The sequence below is a fragment of the Heterocephalus glaber genome, unplaced genomic scaffold, assembly GCF_053883595.1.
Source record: "Heterocephalus glaber isolate CG9 unplaced genomic scaffold, H.glaber_assembly_v1.0 deba00001577, whole genome shotgun sequence".
In the NCBI taxonomy this organism is placed as follows: domain Eukaryota; kingdom Metazoa; phylum Chordata; class Mammalia; order Rodentia; family Bathyergidae; genus Heterocephalus; species Heterocephalus glaber.
In genome coordinates this window covers 32,005,249-32,029,150 of record NW_028258358.1, presented here as the reverse complement: position 1 = coordinate 32,029,150, position 23,902 = coordinate 32,005,249, and the positions used below count along the sequence as shown (strand labels likewise).

Below are 23,902 nucleotides of genomic sequence, written 5' to 3'. Positions count from 1 at the left end.
GGTTTCAGTAACTGCTGGAGGATTCTGCTTCCTCCCCCGGCATGGGGTGAGGATCAGGTACTGTAACCAAGAAACCTCAGACTGTTACCTGGTCCCCAGTGATAATACATGGGACCTGGGCCCATCAGATAGCACAAACTCAGAGAGTTATTATCAAGGGGAGCGAAGCACCCCACACCCTCCACCTCTGTCGACTCCCCCAATCTGCTCCCAAGAAAACATCAGGCAATTTTTGGAACAAAGTTAATTCTTTACTGAAAAAAACACATGGGGCCAAAATAGTCTGAATACTACACATCTCAAGGATTTTATGTCTAACACAGTAAGAAAAAGAGAACCAGGAGTAAGCCAAAATCTGAGGTGAATTTGCACATAGATCATTTTGTACCTTCTTTCTTTTCTACTGAAAAACACTTCATGATGCTCTGTCATGTCTCAAAGGCCACAGCCCTTCTGGTGGCTCACTCTCAAATCTAGTTCATGGGGATTACCCAGGACTATTCCTAAACCCCAATGCTGCAAAACTGCATACATATTAGTGCTCTCACCTAGAAAAAGAAGACTTCAGTTCTTGAGTTGTTATCACTAGAAATTTTACCTTCCATTCTCTGAGACCTTTAAGGTGGGTTTATTCCTGTTGTAGCTGGAAATGAGAGAGGGGGGCCCACAGAGCCCACTTAGAGACAAGAGTTCTAGGGCAAGAGAGCTGCACCCACAATCTTAGTAAATCCTCAAAACCAGCAAACACTGAATTCAGGATAGGAGAAATAATACAAATGACAACAAAAGAGGTTTTATGGAATAAGTGAGGAAAACAGTTAATTCCACTTAAGTCCACAGTTACATTTCTAACTGTGGTAAACCTAAAAACTGGATTTTTCATTTGTTTACGCCTGGTCTGACAGAATTTGAAGGCACGTAAAAAGGAAGGCACAGACATAGGATAATAGTTCATTTCTTTTACTGCTATTGTTTTACACCAGGCAGAAAGCACAGGAGTTTGATGAAACCTGCTTATCTTTTTACCTTGTCTACTTATGTGCTGCCTTCCTGCTGGGGATTCTTAACTACACCTACATCACTCACGGAACAAGTGCTATCAAAGACACTCCATCTTAAAGTGGAGGGATGAGTCTGAAGGAGAGAGGAGGTAAAGATTAAATCACCTTTCATACGAGCTTTGCCTTTACCATGAGCCATTTTTAAAACCAGTATCCCACAGAGAAGACAAAAAACGATATTTCAGCACTACACAGCACCTTCTCCTTTTACTTTCCTAACTCAAGAGAGAGGTTTTCACCTACCCATTTCACAAATCAAGAAACGAAATCATAGTCTTAAAACGCTTGAAGTAGATATGAAGCAGGGAAAAGATCTCATCACTTTTTTTATACAAAGTTTCGGATATAAAAACTACTGGGAGGCGCGCAGAAGATGCCAAATCACCCTGCTGCAGACAGGCAGGTCTGCCCATGCCCTACCGAGGTCCTGAGTCACACAGAACACGCCGAATCAGCCCACTGCAGACAGGCAGGCCTGTGCACGCCCTACCGAGGTCCTGAGTCGCGCGGAAGACACCGAATCACCCCGCTGCAGACTGGCAGCCACCTGGTTCCACACTACAAAGACGCAGAGGACACCAGACCACCAGACCAAGGTACTGAGTCCCGCTGTTCCAGGCCCAGAGGTAAGGGCTTCTCAGCCATCGTCCCACTGCTCCTGGTCCAGAGGAAGGGGCTTCCGGGTCACCATGCCTCCCGCTGCTCTCAGCCCAGAGGAAAGGGCTTTTGGGCCACCTTCTGTCCCGCTGATCCTGGCCCAGAGGAAGGGGCTTCCAGGCCACCATCCCTCCCACTGCTCTTGGCCCAGAGGGAGGGGCTTGTGAGCCGCCATCCCACTGCTCCTGGTCCAGAGGAAGGGGCTTTCCTGCCACCATCACTCCCGCTGCTCCCAGCCCACAGGAAAGGGCTTTTGGGTCACCATCCCTACCGCTGCTCGTGGGCCGTGGCCCACCTCACCCAGCTCAGAGGAGGTAATCAGTGTAGAAGCTAACAGCCCCCTGCCCCAGTCGAAATGAGAAAACACGTGAAGAAGTCTCAAAACCAGACTTCCAGATCACCTACGGCAACCCCAAAGGGAAATGAGATGGAACACTCTGATACTCAACCACCTGGACCCACTGAACTGGCAACAAAAGGGGATCTGGAAAAAATGAAATCAGAAATAATTTCTCAGATAACAGGAGAAATTGTGGCCCTAGTGCAAGATGTGATTAATAAATCTAGAGAGGAGCTCGGGAACATGATGGAATCCCAACATAAGAAACAAATGGAATCCATAAAACAGATGCAAATAGATTTCCAGGAAGTGAAAAACTCCACTGAAAGTCTACACAGCAGAATGAGCCAATGTGAGGACAGAATTTCAGATATAGAAGATAAGATTGCAATCAGTGACCAGGAAAAGAAAAATTGCTTCAAAATTATAAGGGAACATGAGAAATCAATCCAGCAGCTGCTAGATGATGCCAAGAAGAATAATGTAAGACTGATTGGGCTCAAGAGAGAAACAGGAGAGAGTGGACATGACATAAAAAAAAATCTCTTCACAGAAATAATGGCAGAAAACTTCCCAAGCAAGGGAAAAGAGCTTGACATACAGATAAGTGAGGCATATAGGACTCCAAATAGCCTTGATGAAAAAAATCTACACAGAGGCATATAATTGTTAAGATTCCAGAAAGACAACAGAAGAACAAAGTTCTCCAAGCAGTCAGAGAAAAAAAACAAATCCCATACAAAGGAAAGCCCATCAGAATCACAGCAGACTTCTCAATACAAACCATCAAGGCAAGAAGAGCTTGGAATGACATATTCCAAGCCCTAAAAGAAAACAGCCTCCAACCCAGATTGATGTACCCTGCAAAACTATCTTTCAAAATGGATGGAGAAATAAGATACTTTCATGACAAAGAGCACCTTAGGTACTTCGTGAATACCAAACCAGCACTCCAAAGAATTTTACACAATATCCTAGGAACAGACATTGAGGATCACAACCCCAGGAAGCAAAGCAGAATGAACCCATCTGGCATGACAAGAAATTAAATGGAAAGGGGAAGAACCCAACGAAAAGAAAAAGTCATGGCAATGACAAGTCAATACGTTTCAGTTATAACCATCAACGTTAATGGTCTCAATTCACCAATCAAAAGAAATAGACTGGCAGAATGGGTCAAGAAGCAAAATCCACCAATGTGCTGCATACAAGAAACACACTTCATTCAAAAGGAAACTCATAGACTGAAAGTTAAAGGGTGGAAAACAATACTCCATGAGACAGGAACCCGAAAAAAAGCAGGAGTAGCTATCCTCTTTGCAGATCAAGTAGATTTCAAACCAACAGTGATTAAGAGAGACGAAGAAGGACACTACATCCTTGTAAAGGGAAGAATACAAGAGGAAGAGATGACAATCATAAATATCTATGCACCAAACACTAGTGCACCCAACTATATAAAACAAATACGAATGGACATGAAAAGTCATATATGCACTAATACAATTGTAGTGGGGGACCTCAACACCTCACTGTCACAAATAGATAGATCAACTAGACTAAAAATAAGGAATGAAATACTAGAACTCAATCAAACTTGAACAAACGAACTTAACAGATGTTTACAGAGTCTTCCACCCCACAAAATCAGAATACACATTCTTCTCAGCTGCACATGGGTCATTCTCCAAAATAGACCACATAGAACATGTTTAAGTAAGGGCAAAGGAATTGAAGTTATCCCCTGTATTTTATCAGACCATAGTACAATGAAACTGGAGATCCATAGCAAAAGAAACTCAAAAAATTTCATAAACACGTGGAAAGTGAACAACACACTTCTCAATAATCAATGGGTCACAGAGGAAATTAAGAAATCAGACAGTTCCTTCAATTAAATGACAATGACAGTACAACATATCGGAATCTATGGGACACAATAAAAGCAGTCTTATGAGGGAAATTCATAGAAGTGAATATTCATATTAGGAAAACAGAATGAGCCCAATTAAACAACCTGATGCTGAACCTCAAGCTTCTAGAAAAAGAAGAGCAGGACAACCCCAAAGCTCATACAAGGGAGGAAATTATAAAGATCAGAGGAGAAATCAATGCAATGGAGACTAAGAGAATGATACAAAAAATCAATGAAGCCAAGAGTTGGTTCTTCGAAAGAATCAACAAAATTCACAAACCTTTAGCCAACCTTGTCAGAAAAAGGAAAGAAAAGGCCCAAATCCATGCAATTAGGAATGAAAAGGGTGAAATTACAACAGACCCAGCAGAAATACAGATGATCATGAATGCCTACTTCCAGAACCTATACACCAATAAGATGGACAACACAGAAGAAATGGACAGTTCCTAGATACATAAGAATTACCAAAGTTGAATGAAGAAGACCTAAAAGTTCTGAACAACCAAATATCAACCAATGAAATTGAAAATGTAATTAAAAACTTATCAACTATGAAAAGCACAGGCCCTGATGGCTTCACGGCTGAATCCTACAAGACATTTAGAGAGGAACTGCTGCCACTACTGTTTCAACTCTTCAATGAAATTGAAAGGGAAGCAATACTCCCAAATTCATTCCTGGAAGCAAGCATCACCTTGATCCCCAAAGCAGAGAAAGACCCAACTGAAAAAGAGAACTATAGGCCAATCTCACTAATGAACATAGATACAAAAATCCTTAATGAGATACTGGCAAACAGAATGCAGAAGATCATCAAGAAGATCATACACCCTGATCAAGTGGGATTCATCCCAGGGATGCAGGGATGGTTCAATATACACAAATCAAACAATGTAATACACTATATCAATAGAGCCAAGGACAAAAGCCATATGATTATCTCCACAGATGCAGAAAAGGCATTTGACAAAATCCAACATGCATTTATGATAAAAACCCTACAAAAAATTGAAATAGATGGTCTCTACCTCAAACTGATAGAAGCCATCTATGAAAAACCAACAGCCAATATCATACTAAATGGTCAAAAACTGAAATCCTTCACACTAAAATCAGGAACAAGATAAGGATGTCCACTATCACCACTCTTGTTCAATATAGTTCTGGAAACATTAGCCACAGCAATTAGACAAGAGAAAGAAATAAAAGGAATAAAGATAGGTAATGAAGAAGTCAAACTGTCATTATTTGCAGGTGACATGATGCTCCATATAGAAGGCCCCAAGAACTCCACCAAAAGTCTTCTAGACTTAATAACCAAATTCAGTCAAGTAGCTGGTTACAAGGTCAACACAGAAAAATCAATAGCTTTCCTCTACACCAATGACAGACTCATGGAGAGAGAAACAGGGCAAATAATTCCTTTCACAATAGCATCCAAAAAACTGAAATACCTAGGTATCAACCTAACGAAAGAAATCAAAGGCCTCTTCTCTGAAAACTATGGCACTCTGAAAAGAGAGATTGAAGATGATATCAGAAAATGGACAGACATCCCCTGCTCCTGGGTAGGAAGGATTAATATAGTGAAAATAGCCATACTTCCAAAACTGCTATATAGATTTAATGCAATTCCAATTGAGATCCCAGCAGCATACTTCATGGACCTTGAGAAAACAATCCAAACATTCATTTGGAACAAGAAGAGACCCAGAATAGCAAAAGCAATTCTAGGTAGCAGAGACATGGCAGGGGGTATCACAATCCCCAACCTGCAACTCTACTACAAAGCTACTGTGATAAAAACAGCATGGTACTGGCAAAGAAACAGACCTGAGGACCAGTGGAACAGATTAGAAGATGCAGAAACAATGCCAGACACACTCAGCCATCTCATCTTTGACAAAGGAGCCAAACACCCTCACTGGAGGAAAGATAGCCTCTTTAATAAATGGTGCTGGAAAAATTGGGCTTCAACTTGCCAAAGATTAAAACTAGACCTGTATTTCTCACCATGTACTAAACTAAAATCAAAATGAATTAAAGATCTAAATATTAAAATAGAAACTCTGAACCAGTTGGAACAGAGGTTAGGTAGAACCCTTGAAGACATCCGCGTAGGAAAAGATTTTATGAACAAAACCTCAGTTGCCTGTGAACTCACACAAACAATCAACAAGTGGGATCTCTTCTTATTAAAAAGCTTCTGCACAGCAAGAGAAACCACCAGCAGTGTGAAGAGACAACCACAATGTGGGAAAAAATCTTCACCTGCTCTTCCTCAGACAAAGGTCTACTATCTCAAATCTATAAAGAACTTAAAAAGATCAGACCTCCAAATTTAAAGACCCAATCCAAAAATGATCATATGAAATGAACAGACATTTCTCAGACAAAGAAGTAGAAATAGCAAATAAATACATGAAAAAATGTTCAACATCACTGGTCATTCGAGAGATGCCAATGAAAATAACACTGAGATTCCACTTCACTCCAGAAAGAATGACTGCTATCATGAAATCAACCAAGAACAAATGCTGGTGGGGCTGTGGGGAAAGAGGAACCCTGCTCCACTGCTGGTGGGAGTGTAGACTGGTGCAAGCACTGTGGAAATCAGTATGGAGATACCTCAAAGAACTAGGACTGGAAGTTCCATTTGTCCCCGCTATTCCACTGCTGGGGATCTTCCCCAAAGAATTAAAAGAATCATACCACAGTGATATATGTGCACCCATGTTCATAGCAGCACAGTTTGTAATAGCTAAAACTTGGAAACAGCCCAAATGCCCATCAACTGGAGACTGGATAAAGAAAAGGTGGTTTTTTCAATAAAATGGAGTACTACTCAGGCATAAAAAATGAGAAATTAGAGACATTTATAGCTAGGTGGATGCACATTGAGGCAATACTCTTAAGTGAAATAAATAGGACACACGTGTAAATACCGAATAGTTTCTCTGGTGAGAGAAACTGAAAGTGTAAATAAGGACTAAATGTATAATAGGTAATGTGAAATAGGAAGGAAAGGGGCAAAGGGGAAGGCAGTGGGAGGGCTAGAGGAAAGGATAGAAGGGAATGGGATTAAAATGGGAAAATGGAAAAATAGGAACAAAATCTTTGTAAATAGGACTGGAGGGGTTGAAGGGAGGGCTGGGCAAGGGTGAAACACAAGAACCAAGAGAGACTATGTAAAGGTGCAAATTTCCAATGATGAATGTCACTATATTGTATAACTAAAATGTACGAATTATTAGAATGAATAATCGATAATGTAAAATAGGAAGAAAAGGTCCAAAGGGGTAAGGGTAGTGGGAGGGGCAGGGGAAAGGAAAGAAGGGAAAGGACAAATGATGAGAAATGGAAAAAATGGAAATAAAGTCTTTGTAAATAGGGCAGGGTGGAGGGCATGAAGGGAGGGCTAAGAATGGGGAAAAAATAAGAACCAAGATGCATTATATAAAGATACTATTCCCAATGAGAAATGTAATTGTATTGTGTACCTACAATGTGCCAATAAAAGAATTTAATACAAAAAAAAAAAGATAAAAGCTTTTTTAAAAAAATCATTCCTGTTTCGCTGCCTGCTGCGCAAGCGCAAGGACCCGAGTTTGATCCCCAGTACCAAAACATAAAATAAAATAAAAAATCTTCCTATCGTGTAAGTGTGGAGAGGCCAGCAAGGAAGATATACTATACTGTAGTACTTGAGGTTTTCAAAAGAATTGCCATAAAGTTTCTTCTAAAAGTTGTGAGTACTTACTATATAGTTTGGAAAATAAAACCCAAGATCAGAATTACACCTGAGTAAAGACTCTAAATACCTCTAGTTAGTGGACTGCAAGACTCTAAATTGTGATGTTTAGAATGTACCATTCATCTCATGATCCCCAATACTGGAGAAGGAGGAGCTCATTTTATCTTGGCTGCACTCAAGGATGCCTGCAACTGTATAATACAGCAGTTATGTCCTTAACCCACCTTGAATAAGTAAAGTCAAATGAAGTACAGTGCTACTTGGATGGTTGAACTCAGTTCATCCTAAATTTGTGCTGAAACACCGAAAAGTTTGAAAACAACATATTTTTCCCATAAGAAATAATGGAAAAACCAAATAATTGGTTCTGAGGCCCTAAAATTACACTTATAAATTCATTTTTCCAGTACTTTAACACATTTTGAAATGATTTCTTTCTTTAACTCTACCATGGTTCTCAGTTTCCTTAGCTTTATTTTTTGTTACTGGGGATCAAACTCAGGACCTTGTGCTTGCCAGGCAGGTGTGGCGCCGCTGAGCTAAATCCCTGGCCCTCCTCTTAGCTTTATTGCTGGTATCAGTAACTTTCTTTGGAGCCAGAGTTACAGTATTTTTTACTTAAATAAAGCGCCCCTTTCCCCAGCACAGTGATGATTGTTTTAATGCACTGAGAGAAGCCCTATACCTTGTCTGAGCAAGAATGGCACTTAGACTGATGCATCAGCCCTCTGTGTCTGCGGCGAGATGTGTTGCAGGACTCACTCTCAGACTGTACAGGTTTTTTCAAGTTTGATTTTCAGTTTGAATATCGAGCAAAGTTACTAACACCCAGAAGATTTTTTTGAACCTGTTTAGAAAAAGTGGCAAGTTTGAGCTTGGATTCATTTGACAACTGAGATATCATTGTACTCATTAGTTACATCTTCAAACGAAAAGGACTCCATATCCGAAGTAGTGTGAACATTTTTCATTGCTAGTCCAGAATGTCTTGTCTTCTTATAATTAAAATTCTGTTTGGTCGGTATAATACCAGGCCTACCCTCCAGATTTAGGCAAGTGAGCAGTACCAAGAGCTTCCTCTGCATCACCCTTAATCCTGATACCAGAAAGGACATCACAAGTAGTTTCTTGAAATCACCATCAACGTTGCAGAAGGGAAATAAATTCACCACGTCTAACTGTGGCTTAAAACACATCAATAGATTGTTGAAGGGGAACTTGCCAACAGAGCCCTCTAGCAAAAAGAAACATATTAAGTGTTCTATTTTAAGAAAAGGAATTCAGGCAGGCTCCTAAGGGACAAGTTATCTTATGTCCTACCTATGGTGATGGGACATAAGTATACTAAAAATATTATTTGGTATTTATCTACCATTCAAATTAAATCGGACATCCAGAATTTTCATTTGCCGAATCCGTCAACCTTACATTCATTGTAAAACAGAACCAGATTTTTCTGATTACAAAGAAGCATAAAATACAGTATTAGTGGTGGTAACTGAAATGATTGTATCAAATGCTTTCTACCAATTCAAATTTATTTATATGTTTTTAATTGTAAGACAGTGACAACACAATTACACTGAGATTGTATATAGAATTATGTTGCTTTTAACAAAATTAATAGAAGATAACTTGTGAAATAAAAAGCTACTGCGCTGTCCATGTCCTGTCCATGACTCACCAGTGACCCTTCATGATTGCTGAAGCTGCTGTGAGGTAACTTAATCCCCACTATGACCTGTGCCTCACTTAACTGAAGCCCAGAGCACTCACTGCTGCATTTGAGGCACTGCCTAGCTCAGGACAGTATGTTTTCTGGCAGGGCTTGGATATGCCAAAAAGATGAGCATACAAATGTTTTGGCAAGGACTTCTGAATATCAGTCTGTTTCACAGGCTATGTCACAATGCCAAGTTGTACGATTTCTTCGAAAATAAAATCAGGAGTGTATTGGAAGTTAATACACTTCTGATGCTGCAGGACTTTCTAAAGTCCTGGATTTTTCAAAATCACTGGGTGACAATCTTCCTTATACTTTTCCTACTAGTTACTTTTGGGTTAATATTCCTAAACATTCGTACATCCTTTCACAAGGAGACTGTGCAGCTGAAAAAGGGACCTTCACGTACGTGTTCCCAGAAGGTAAATACATAGGGTTGACTTCTCCTTCCTCTATTTTTCAAAATCACACATAAGAACAATTTGTAAAATTGTAAAACTTTTAATGTTTGGATTGTTTTCTCTAACATTTTATTTTCTTCCTTGAAATAGAGTGAAGATAGTCACCAGAAAAGGATAAAATTTGGTAAATATCACACAGTTCCATATTTTAATATGATGAAACTTGATTAGCCTGAATTTGTTCCACTTATACTGTGATTTTTTAAATTCTCGTTTAGCTGTGAAGAATTGTAGAGATGACGATCACTTATCTTCGGAACATAGGTAAGTGATATGTTTTGAAATTAAATGAAATAGATTGGTTAAATTCTATTCAAAATTGCATTTACTTTTGAAACTTACAGGATTTTCCCATATGAACAATAGGCTGTAGCTGCTCTTCATAATTCAATCTAACATTTAAAGAATGGTTGTAATGTTCCAAGCTGTGTTAGAAGGCTTTTCACAAACTATTGAAATTATCCTTCAAGACAGATAATATAAGCATTATTTTTACAGCTGAAGACAAATAAAGCTTAGAGATGTTAAATAACTGATTTTACTTCTTACTGTAAATTTTTTCTATGCTATGCATATGGAAGAACTAACCTCCGGTTCTTATAATTCACCTGAAGAAAATACTCTTTCAGCCTCTACTCTGGACCAGCAGAGCACTGAACTAGGTCTAGGTGCTGTGATGGTGACATGAAAGGAGTGTACACAATTGAAAACTATCAGCCTGCTGACCACAGAGCTAGGGATTAAATATTGATATCATTACTGTTCTTGTTGCCATGAGTATTTTAGTTGTTTCCGCTGAAAAGCATTCAACAATTATTATTTATCCACTATTTAATAGACATTGACACTGGGACACACACAGTTAGATTAGACTCTCTCTCATCTTAAGCACATGTTCTTGTGGAGGGACACGTGACAAAGGTTGGTTTTCTCAAGGTATGGTAACACAGTGATAGAAATATAAGAACATTTGGGAGGTACCTAGGTCAGCCTAGGGGCGTTGGGAATGGTTTCATGAAACTTAATGCTGGAGCCAATTTTAAAAGAAGGAATGAGGGCCGGGGATTTAGCTCAGTGGTTCTGCTGCCTGCCTTGAAAGTACAAGGTCCCGAGTTCAATCCCCAGTACCAAAAATAAATAAATAAAGAAAGAAAGAAAGAAAGAAAGAAAGAAAGAAAGAAAGAAAGAAAGGAAATAGCATCTTTTTTAAAAAAATTAAATTCTTTTATTGGTACATTGTAGGTATACAACACAATTACATTTCTGATTGGGAATTGTACCTTTACATAACGCATCTTGGTTCTTATTTTTTCCCCATTCCTAGCCCTCCCTTCACCCCCTCCACCCTTCCCTATTTACAAAGACTTTATTTCCATTTTTTCCATTTCTCATCATTTGTCCTTTCCCTTCTTTCCTTTCCCCTGCCCCTGCCCCTCCCACTACCCCTACCCATTTGGACCTTTTCTTCCTATTTTACATTATCGATTATTCATTCTAATCATTGGTACATTTTAGGTATACAATATAATGACATTCATCATTGGAAATTTGCACCTTTACATAGTCTCTCTTGGTTCTTGTGTTTCCCCCTTGCCCAGCCCTCCCTTCAACCCCTCCAGTCCTCCCTATTTACAAAGATTTTGTTCCTATTTTTCCATTTTCTCATTTTAATCCCATTCCCTTCTATCCTTTCCCCTAGCCCTCCCACTTTCTTTCTCTTTGCCCCTTTTTTTCCTATGAAATAGCTTCTTAACAAATGCTTTTGAAATAGAAGGGGTTGAATTTTTTTTTTTCTTTTTTTTGGTACTGGGGATTGAACTCGGGAACATGTGCTTGTGAGACAGGCACCAGAACCACTGAGCTAAATCCCCAGCCTGGGCTTGAATATTAACAGAAGCACAGCCAGCCCCTGAAATGAGCAAAGTGCACAGCACCAGAGACCCAGTGAGTGGATACGTTCTTGCTGTGGAAGGAGAGGAAAGACGGGCTGAGCAGAAAGAAGGAGGGGCAGGTGAGCTAGTGAGAGTGAGACTCAGGACTGAATGGCACAAAGGATGAGACCAGTGTTTGGCATCTGGAAATCAGGGGCACCGAGCTGGCCAGGCATGGCCTTAGGGAGCAAAGCCACCTTTTGCTTTTACATTGCATTTAGGGAATGGCTGTAGGGTCGACCTCACTCATAGAAGCTGGTCCTTGGGACAATTTGCCACCAGTGACCTGACTTTCAAAGCTTGAATCTGTCACTCATCAGAAGCAGTTATCACTGATAGTTAAAAGAGTTTAGAAGGAGATTTGGTGTGTGTTATTATGACTATTGGACTACTGTGATTGCTTTACATGTCCTGGTACTTCTTTCTATGGCTATACAACTGTCAGTCTTTCAGAGCATTAAGATGTTCCCTTTCAAATCTCAAAGGCCAGAAGCCAAAAGACATTTCATGACTGCATAGACATACCTAATATTTAATTAGGACCTGTTTGCTTTGCTATAAGCGATTCCTTTCTGTTTCTGCCCTCAAACCTTTATTAAAGATAGCCACATTTGTGAGTGGTTTATGTTTGAAGGAGTTTTTTTTCTCCTCCTTGAAACTGAGTAAAAGGGTGGTTTTGATGCCTTTGTCAGCTGGTTGTAGATGAAGGTTAGCAAGCAGAAGTCTAGTGGTGGAGATGACCATTCAGCACTATTTACCTAGAGCCTGCACTGTGCCAGGCAGTATTCTGGCCTCTTTTGAGATACATGAGTGAGATACTGTTGTGCCCAGATTGCGAAATCCCGAAAACCACCAGGAGGCCGTTTCCGATGTTAAGCACACGAGGGTCGTTTATTCAAGCTTAAGCAGGGACTCTCAATTGTCACCGACACAGCGGATCGAGATTGAGAGCCCCGAATTTCAAATTAGCGGGGTTTTTATAGAAGTTACAGCAAGGTTTCATCTAGCAATTACAATGATTGGTCGGCGCTTAGCATGCATGAAGTGTAGATTTCTGATTGGCTAGGCTCATCGCGGAGGGGTGGGGTGGTTGAGGGGCATTACGTGTAGGTTTTACAAGGGAAAAGGGGGACAAAGGTTAGTGGCCCACTGTCACATACTGATGGTCAGCAGACATCCTGACTAATAGTCACGACCACCCTGTGTGGATAGTCAGCACATTAACAGATTGTCCTATAGATAGTGGGCCCAGAACATTTGTTTCTAGGGTAAACAGATGGCTGAGTAATAAACTTAGGAATCTTGTCCTGTTACAGATTGTCTCCTGTCTCAGAGCAAACACATTTTAACCATTATTTGTGTGAGGGTAATAAAAACCAGGGAGAATGGAAGATTTTAACAAAATGGAGTCACTTTGGTCTCACAATACATGAGCAAAGAAAACTGCTAATCTTACAGTGAATTTGGGGAATGGTTTGTTTCTGGACTTTATCCTAGGATTAGATCATGCCCATTGCTAAGCTAAGTGGAACACGGAATTCCTATGTTAGACTGAGCCTAGTCATCCAAAGTCAAATGGATCATGAGCAGTAGTCCAATCCCAAATTTTGACTTGTTCTAAGGACTGAAATTGCTACCAGGGATTGCATGCTAAAATTAATGCAAAGATCAAAAACATAGATGGCCTATATCAGTCTGCTGGGGCTATCATAACAAAATACCACAGACTAGATACCATGAACAAGAAATTTATTTTCTCACAGTTCTGGAGGCTGATGAGCCCAACACCAGGGTGACAATATCAGGTCTGGTTTCTCCTGAGGCCTCTCTCCTTAGCTTGTAGGTGGGCACTTTCTTGGTGTGTCCTCCCATACTCCTTTCTCAGCTTGTAAATGTCTCTTTATCCAGATAGCTTCTTAATAAAAGTTAAACCAAAACTCTTGAGTCAGAGATCTCCAAAAGAAAACGGGCTTTTTGTACCACTGGAGATGCCAGCCCAGAAGTAAAGACCAGTCTTGTGACATGTTCCCATAGCCCCAGCAACAAGGCTAGGGAGCAGCTGGAAAACTGTCCTCTGGACCAGACCTAGGAGCATGTTTCAATAATGAAAAGCAGGAGATGGAAAGCACAAGGTGTTTAGGTTGAATTTAAACAGGTTACAGATGAGAGGATCAGGACTGGACAAAACAGAAAAGCTTTGGGATGTGGGGGAGTCAGGAAGGAGGAGTGAGTGTTGCTTCTGGACTGGGTGGGGTCATAAACAGAATGCAGTGACACCTAGGGAGTCACAATAGGGTTGGGGTTAAGGTTTTCATGTACATTTAAGAGTATGAAAAGCCTTGTTATTATTTTCAGCCTGTAGCTTGTTAACAGATTAACTAACACCCCCCCCCCACACACACACACATACTTCCCGCCTCCTCCCTTGCATCCTCTGGACCTTTGTAATTAAATTTAGGACATTCAGAATTTTCTTTTATTGTAAGGGCCCCAGACACATGGTATCAGGGCCCCACCCTAAGAGATTACTTTAATTCCTCTACCTTTTAGCAGCCTTATCTCCAAAAACAGTCATGTAGATTAGAGCCCAGCCACAGATCTCATTTGACCCTAATTCACTATCCACACCCCCAACCAGGGATCGAATTCAGGACCTTTTGACTTCAAGGCAGGCTCAACACCACTGAGCTAAACCCCCAGCCCCCTTTTTCACTATTTAAAAACCCTAGCTCCAAATATGGTCACGTTTCCAGGCTCCAGGGGTTAGGAAATCAACACATGAATTTGCAGAGAAGACAATTCAGCCCATAACAGCCTACATATTGGAGGTTAATAAATAACAACTGAGGAAACCGGAAGCCTCTTTAACTCTTTGCTTAGTTTTTTAGTGGTTTACACATATAATCATCACTGTACCCTAAATACCCCCAAGCTCGAATTAACCTGTTAGACCCAGCAAGAGAGAACCAACCAGAGACTGATATTAAATCCACATAGGAATTTATTACCAGTCGGGACCTGAGTGGAGCATCGGACTCGAGCCCTGACTGGGGTTGACAAACATGTTTTATACACCTTTGAGGCCAGCAGTTTCTAGGCCCCCCTATGGGATAGAACTAGCAAAGCAAGGAAAAGGTACAGAAGTGGAATCTCCTGCCATTAGAACATTTGTAAAACAATAGTTGATTAATCGTTGTTTCTAAAGAGACTTTCTAAGCGGAGGAGGTTTCTAAGCTTCCTCCTTCTGAGTTCCTCTAAAGGGCAGGCAGGTGGGTCAAGCAGCAACATGAAGTCTGTTTTGTTAACTAGGGCCCTTCAAACCAAATCCAAATTAATGACATTTTGCTGTATAAGTAATCATTTAGCACAAATAATTTTTGTGGTGAAGTAGATCATGATTTCATGAACTGTGTTCACTACTTTGTTGATAGGGTTATTTGAAAGTAGGCTCAACTTCCAGTAAACTATGAGATCACCTATGTTCCCCAAAGAAATAGCTAGTGAGCTATCCGACCTAGTTTATGAGTTGAAGTTATTGATTTTAGGCTTGTGCTTCCATCAGACAATGATTTTCAAAATTTATCATGCATCCGACTCATCTGGAGAACTTACTCAGGCTCCAGTTTCTGGGCCCCATCACTAGGCCTTCTGATTCCAAGGGCCAGGAACCTGCATTTCTATCAAGTTACACAGAGTTGTCCAGAGACTATACTGTTTTAGGAAATTGATCCATGCAGTTTTGGTGACTAGCAAGTCCAAAATGTGCAGTTCGAGGTCCAAAGACTGCCTTGGTGGAATTTCCTCCGTCTTTTGTTCTATATAAGCCTTCTGCTGATTGGACGAGGCCTACATTAGGGAGAGCAGTCCGCTTTACTCAGTGTTTGGTTGTTTAAATGTTAATCTCAGGGCCGGGGATGTAGCTCAGTGGTTCCAGCACCTGCCTCACAAGTGGAAGGACCCGAGTTCGATCCCTAGTACCAAAAAATACCCCAAAACATAAATGTTACTGTCATCTCCAAAACACCCTCACCTAGAAATACAATACCCACAATAGTGCCTGAATACGCATCTGGGCAACATGACCCAGTCAAGCAAGTTGATGCATAAAATAGCCCTCACCCTAAGTGATGTTGATGCTATGTCGGAGCACTTGTTAGAATAAGACCAATCATTTGAGGCAGATGGATGTTGGTAAGTCCACTGACCTGATCATTGCTCTAATCCAAACTTGTACTCAGAAGGACTTCTCCAAAATGCAGCCTCTTTTGTGGGCCCCAAACAGCTGATGTGAAGGTTGTCCAGACTATCTGTAGAGGCTACAGTCTACAATATTGGACCTTCTTGTGTTGTACCTACTAAATTTCCATAAGAATGTTTTCTTTTAATAACATTTTTATGTAGAGACCAGAAACACTGATATTGTTTCTTGAAGAACATAATCTTGCCACTTTGACTCACTGCTTTCAAAAATAAACTTAGAGAGGTCAAGGGAGAATTTCTCTTATTCTCTGAAAAATAAGTGATTTACTTTACTTCATCAGTGGATTGGTTTGGTAACAGAAAGCAACGAGGTAATGCATGTTTTTGGGGGGCCAGTCACTTTCCCTTTATCTCCATATTGATCTGTTTCCATATACAATCCTGATCTCCTTAAAACTAGAGTCCTTGTAAGAAATAATATCCTAAATGACAGTTCATTTGCATGCTATTTTTCTTATATTTCAGAATTAACATCTTTTCAGAAGGAATTACTTCATCACTTACATCTAAACAAAGTGAAGATAGCTTTGAAGATGGAAATGTATCATTAGATGAAATAACGTGAGCAGATGGCATTGAAAGTGAACATGGAGTAAGTCACTTTAGTGAGTTGTCTTCAGGTAACATCAGCTCATCTTTGTCATTATTTGACTTAAAATTAGGAAAATGTTTTCTAAGCCCTGGACAGCACCCAGAAAATGAAAGTCAAACAACACATTTTTCCTCTGAGGAATTATTTTTATTAACAAAAACCAACAAAAAGGAAAATTCAAGATTTTCTTCTCATCCTAATATTTTAAAAACTTCTGAATTCACTGGGGCAAAGGAAGATCTTGAGGCGACACCATGCCCTCCTGCCCATCTATTACTCACTAAAGGCCAAGTTAGACTTCTGGAAGAAAATATCAGAAATCAAATTACTTTAAAACCTAAAGCTGCATTTAAAAATGAAGCTACTAATTTGTGCTCAAGATCTCAAGAGTCCTTGGTTCAGAATCAACACTCTGTTGGAAGGGTTATTGCTGACCAAGCACAAGATTCTTTTCGAGGGCAAAATACTGATCAGAATGAAGGGTTTTGTGAAGCACAAGCTACCACTCAAGCCCAACAAGTTATTCAAAACCCAGAACTGGTCCACAGGCAGCCTGATACCAAGGCGAGCGATTTTGCTCAGCCTCAAAATTTAATGAACGAAGCATTTTCCATTGGCACAGAAGATTCTGTGCAGGCCCCGGATATGGATAGGAGCCAAGAATTCATCAAAGCCCCATATAGTGTTGAGACAAAAAATGCAATCAAGGGCCTAGAATCTGATCAACAGCCAGAACTGTCTTTAATGGCTAATGCTGATGAACTAAAAACACTTTGCTCATTATTAGAAACAACAAACTGCAAGAATAAAGTGTCACCTAAGGACCCAAGTAAGCTGACGTTTGGTCAGCACGTTCCAAAACATGAAATGCCTTCAGAAGTTACATCAGAATCTAGGCAGAAACTGGTGTCATCTCCCCAGATGACACTGAACAAGAAAATGGAAATACAGAAGGGCCTACAAAGTGCAGAGGATTCCTACCTACAATTCTCAAACAAGGAGGACTTTACACCTGGTGCACCTCACAGGCCAAAGTGCTCTCCAATTACCAAGGCAAAGAAGGCATCGATTTCAAAGATAATTAATATTACACGGTGTGGTCCTCACAAACACCTACCACCTGAGACCCTGAAATCACAGACTACTGAATTTTTAATATGCTCTGGGGTCCTATCTTATAGGTTTCATAAAACTCTACTGGAAGATGCATCAGTGGAGAAAAAGAAAGGATTAGGACAAGAATGTCCAGGAACAATCCTGGAATCTTTCCCTTTCTCCAAACTTGTTTCACTTGCATCTGAAAGAGAGGGAGACATAGCAAAATGTATGGACAAGACACATAAAATGTGTCCCAAACATGTAACTTTGAAGGCGAAGAAGCCAAAGACACTTAATATCGCAGGATGTGACATAACAAGCCATCGACGGGAACTAAGATGCTACTCCAAAACCAAGATGAAACAAAGTAGGCCTATGGCAGATATATTCCTAAATGCCATTTTATCATCATTGATAGTGTCCCTTAACATGAAACTGTGTGACGGAATAATAGTGACAAATATGGTGCAGAAAAAAAGATTTAATCCTGAACCACAACAGCAAGAGCAAGCAGCACATGAAGAGAGAGCCTGGCATGTGCATTCCATCCATGAGGGCATCGTCACAGATGGCACTAAGGATGTGAAACATCTCGCTGGAGGAGCAGACCCACTGGTTTCCCAACAGTTCAGTTTCAAAGTTAATGAAATGAAGGAGCCCAACTTGAGGAAATCAGAGCTAGAACTGAAGATTTCAGCAACCAGCAAAATGTTGGAAGTGCTCCCTACAGCTCAGGAGCTCCAGCAACAGACGCTTGCTACCCAAAGTAGATTAAATTCTATTCTGAGTTCATCCCCATTTGAGAAGCTACAAAGAACAACAGAATCACAGAAAGCCTTACAAGATAGTGGTATCTTCTCTCCACATCTCAATGGAGAGCCACGGAGAACAAAGCAATCAAATTTAATCAACATCCCATTAAAATCAAGAAGACAGTGGACTTTTCAAAAACATTAAGAGCAAAGCAATTGAATATTTATAAACAGAACAAAAAATTTTTCTGGAATCCGTTATCTCTTGGGTGATACATCAGTTTAGTATTGAAATTCCAAAGAAACAAGTCTCATCAAAAGCAATCATAAATTCAAAAATTTCAAATAGTGTGGTGGAGAAAGCATCAAGCAAAGTTTGTATTTCAGGAGACCAATCTCCAAGTATAAAAGTCAATGCCTTTGACTGTGATAACACAGTTAACAGACTCAAACTGCAGAAGGGACATAAAAGAAAAAACGATAAATAGGAAGCATAGAAAGAGTGATGCAAATTTGGTTATGACAAAAGTGTATGAGCCCATCCCTTCTTTACCGCACTTCAAGCTGCATAAAGACACAATAGATGGGGTTTTCTCAAATAACGTAAAAAGAACCATAGAACATATATCACGTGAAGAAAAGGACAGAGCAAAACCATTGGAAATGAAAGGAATCATGGACCATAACATTGCTTTGAAGGCAGAGAAACCTTCACTGTTGTACATACCTGGTGGAAAGGAATTGCCTTTGCTGTTGCAGAGTATAAAACAGGAGAGCAACGTGCAAGAAGGTAAAGCTAAGTCACAGAGGAAACTGACAAACTTATACTTCTTTATCATCTCTATCACATTAATTTGCATTCAAGAACAGAAGTAGAAAAAGATAAGCCAAGAATATTAAAGAGTTGCCTTCTGGAACGAAAGCCCCAGGCATCATCAAATGTCAAAAGAATTTCCTTTGCAGAGCCAGCTAATCGAGAGAGTTTGTAGTGCATTGGAATCAAAATGTTTGCTGCAAAAGAAGGAGAAACCTGGAGAAAATAGAGTAGATGTAAAAGATATAATGGATCTCGTAGGTCTCTCCCTGAAGGGCAAGAATTCGCCATTTAGACAAATACTGGATGGAAAGAAAGCAGGGTGGGGCAATAAAAAACAAGAGGACATGAAGAAGAAAGACAAAAGCAATCTAAGTGTAGTTCAGAACAAATCCTGGGATTCCATCCTTCTTTTACCTCAGGTGGAATGGGATCTCAGAAGGAAGAAGCTATACAAGCAAAAAGTAGCACAGTTCTGTCTTCCACCATTGACACTCCAGGAACTGTCAGAGGCACATAAGGAGACAACTGATATTTTAAGCAGTATAAAAAGAGCAAAATATATGCCACAGAATAATAGAATGCAAACAGATTCTGAAGAAATAACACCTGAAAGAATATTTTTGATGAAAAAAACATGTACCAAGTTAAGCAACAGAAAAGAACCAATGCAACCTATAACACAGAAAGAAGAAAAAGATGGATTCACAATAGATCGGAAAGACAAAATTCTCCCCAAATGTGTGGATCGGAAAATAAGAAAATTACCATTCTCACATACACTCAAGGCCCAGGTATTGCCACAGAAAATGAAAGAGCTTAGGGGAGAGATGCAAGAAGAGAAAAACAAACCAATGACAGATTTGACAAACAAAATCACAAAACTGTGCTCAAAATTACAGGTCAAAAAATCAGATGCAGGGACAATGAAAAAAAGAGCAAAGAGAAAAAGGTTCAGGAAGATGAAAATGAGCCAAATATAATGTTGACTAAGGTTTCCACTGTGAGACCTGCCATATTCCTTAATGTGAGTACCAAAATCAAGAAAGAAAGAAAGCCAGTGTTTACAAAATCCTCTTTTCCCACACTCAATTTCCAGAAATCATCAGATTCTGAAGGAGGCATGTACATAAAACCAGATACTGGTGCTATGTTAACCAATGTACAGAATAAAAAACAACATATGCCACAGAACCAGGAAGAGTATAAAGCACAAAAAGAAAAGAGTGTAACGTCCCCCAAAAGTCAAGAAACAAAGGTATGGGAACATCAAGATGAACCAGGTGTGGTTCTGACCAAAGCTACTTCATTATCACCGATACCTCACCTCAACCTGGAGAAAGATACAGAGCTAGGTGGTGAAATACTGAGATGTTCAAGGTCTGCTTTGCAGATAATGTCAAATGCAGAGGAAACAATACCTACAGAATCAACTGGTAGTGATAGCATGAAATATATTGAAACCAAAAGTGATCTCAGAAAGAAGAGATGGATGCAGAGAAAATAGACGGGAGAGGAACGGATATAACTTTGAAGCCAAAAAAATTCCTCCCTTCCTGTAAGCTCTACAGAGCAGAACTGCATCTGTGTATTAGACACAAAGGAAAAGAACATGAAGATGGAGGTAAAATGCAAGGTATAACGGCTCTAAGAAAAATTAATATTTCTGAACCTTCTCCATCTTAAACTGAATGAAATTAAACAAAAAGATGAAGAGAGGCTTGGAAGTAAACATCTTTTCTCCTTCTAGTACCGCTTTTGATATTATCAGATGTAGAGAAAATAGCAGACACAGAAGCAACGAATGGACATGTAAGAAGTAGAAATCAGTCTATGTCAAAGCAAGAAAGGAGGCATGAAGCAGCGATGGTACCTGCGAGGAGTGGGGTACGATGTTGGAAAAAGCCAAGGATTTCACCGATTTTGCGCATCCTTAATGCAAAGGAATGGATACTGAATTTGAAGGTGCTGGAGAAAAGGATGCACAAAGATAAAGGTGAACAATGTGTGGTTCTGACGAGGTCATTTGTTTCTGTATCATCCATGCCTCTCATTAATCTGGATTCAAGGAACAAAGTAGACAAAGCCACAGCAGCAATTACAGGATCCTCTAGTCCTCAGCAAAATCTCCAGAAATCATCACATGTCCAGAAAACAGCAAATCAAGAGTTAGTGGAAGGTAATGGTAAAAATCTTGCTAACCAAGCCAAATACTATGTGCCCCAGAAAGAGGTGGAGCGACCATGGACCTCGTTTCATGGTCACCGCCCAGAAAAGCACTGACCATCCACAAATTGAATCTGAAAGAGATGTAAATTCACAACATGAGGACATTTATTCCACAGAATTTGGCATGAGAAGTGGGGAAATGCTAGACCTGCATTTTACAGGGCAAAAGTCTCAGCCAGAACTATATGAAAAAGAACCTTTTGCTACATTTCATTCCTACCCTACAAAGGATGCAACAAAAATTGGAAATCTGAGGAAAAAAGCTGAAATAATAGATAACTTAAAGCAAACAATAAGTCCTGAGGTTTTGGATTTGGTTTCACCTTCACCGCCAAGGGAAGCATTCAAGGAATTACAGGTTGCACTTGGCACCTCTGGAAGTTCCAAAGGATTCTCAGTTTTGGAGAAGGATGATCATGGATCCTTACAAAAAGATTTAGAAAATGAAGAATGTCTTCTAGAATTGCTTCAGAAGAACCTTCATCTACTTCAATCAGGATGTCTGGCAGAAACAGACAAAACGAACATAAACATCACTACAAATGTGGAACAGGAAAAATTAGAAAAGGACAAAAGTATTGTGAATCATGAAGATAGGAAATGGCAGCAGAAATCTTTAACACATTTTACTCCCAAAGAAGAAAATAAACTCACTAATCCTCTACAGTCAAAAGCATTTGAAACAAACCTAAATCATATACCAGAGATGGCAAAGAAAATCCACACAAAACTGTAGCTTTTATCTAAAACAGGCTACTTTTGAAGAATACCAAAAGAGACTCTATCCAAGACTGGAAAAAAAAAACAACAACTCCCATTATGGCCTCAACATCTCCGGACATACTCAGTGAAAGAAAAAGACAAACTTCTTATGGACTTTTCTATAAAAACATGGAGATAAAAATGAATGCCTTTCCCAGAATTGTAAGAGAATCTTATGAGATGGTCAATGTCCACAAGAAAACAAAACTTTTACCTGGTTGTATTCATTATGCTGTCAAAGTACCGAAGCAAAAAAACAGAATCTTGTTACTTTTTGATGACAAATCTCTTCATGAAATAGATCTTAATTTACAACACAAATGCTTCCATTATCTCCTGGGATCTTCTGTGAAAAGTATGTTCCCTAAGCCAAATGCTTTTCCAAAACATATCCACGATTTAAACACAACTTGCTTATATGAAAAAGCAGATGACAGTGGAGCAAATTGTTCTCTTCCCTGTGACACAGAACTATTAAAGGAGTATATTACTTTCAAAAAGCATCATCACAGTGAAGACTCATTACTCTTCAGAAAGGGACTGGAGCCAACCTTTGTGAGTCCCTGTGACCCTGGTCTATGCAGTAGGGTACAGGAAGATACTGGCTTCCTTTCAGGGTTAAAATCCCATGTGACTCCAGAAAAAAATAAACGCTATCACATATCATTTTGAGAAACAAATACACAGGAATCTTCTGATACGAGCATCCAGGAAAGTGCTACCGGCTTAGGTTTTTCACAATCAAGGAAGATTTCTGATTACTTCCCTGATATTCAGGTAGCTACTGAGAATCCAGCTCTCACCCTCCAAAGTGCAGTCACCTGAGTGGTATATTTCCTCAGAAACTCTGGTCACTCAGTCTACGCCATCTTCCATGACACTAAGTGAAGAGAGATTTTCATGGACTACAAGCAGTGAAACAAGTTTCTCCTTACCAAGTGTTAAAATACATGTTGCAAAAACCCAAGGAAAGTTTTCCATGCACTGTCAAAGCAAAGAAAGAAAGGAGCCCAGATCTAATTTACCTAGAAAGAAAAACAAACATTGGGACTATGATTCCCATTACTGTCACACACACAATAAAGAGAAAAGAGCAAGACAGAATAAAGTACATGATTATGAGCCAGAAAGATCAGATTATTCCTATTCCCAACATAAACACAAGTCATCATCAAAACCTCATCATGAGGAAATTCACTACTGTTCTGAAAAAAACCAAAACAGGCCCTTCGTTTATGCTTGTATAGTAACAGATTCAATGGAAGTGACACCTAAAACGATATGTTGGCATATTCCCACAAACATCTCAAAAACAAGCTTTAGTGTTCCCCAGGTGGCAAAGATTTCTAGCTCATAGAACATATGCAGCTTGGCGAGAAACTTGGGGTCGTTTTAAGGGTCCTTGAGCACAGATAATTAAAGCTGATATTGCCTATAAAGATTCTTCTGACTCAGAATGCTGGTCATTATTGTAATAAAATGTCAACCAGTTTCTTCATGAACAGTTTTCTTACCTCATATAGTTTATATCTTTTTTTTGTTGAGACAGG

The 23,902-nt window shown here is 39.7% G+C and overlaps 1 protein-coding gene across 4 annotated transcripts; it reads left to right on the top strand.

Moving 5' to 3' along the window:
• The first annotated feature begins 9,575 nt into the window (after nucleotides 1-9,575).
• Nucleotides 9,576-22,437, top strand: Lrtm3 (leucine rich repeat transmembrane protein 3). Of its 4 annotated transcripts, none has more exons than XM_087193019.1 (4): nucleotides 9,576-9,875; nucleotides 10,005-10,038; nucleotides 10,133-10,178; nucleotides 16,571-22,437. In XM_087193019.1, the coding sequence occupies exons 1-4, from the start codon at nucleotides 9,576-9,578 to the stop codon at nucleotides 16,668-16,670; spliced, it is 480 nt and encodes a 159-aa protein (XP_087049145.1). In that variant the 3' UTR covers nucleotides 16,671-22,437. The 4 variants fall into 4 exon arrangements, with proteins under 4 accessions (XP_087049145.1, XP_087049142.1, XP_087049143.1 ...); XM_087193016.1 differs by having other exon boundaries at nucleotides 9,691-9,875; XM_087193017.1 differs by lacking the exon at nucleotides 9,576-9,875 and having other exon boundaries at nucleotides 9,988-10,038.
• The last annotated feature ends 1,465 nt before the right edge of the window (nucleotides 22,438-23,902 follow it).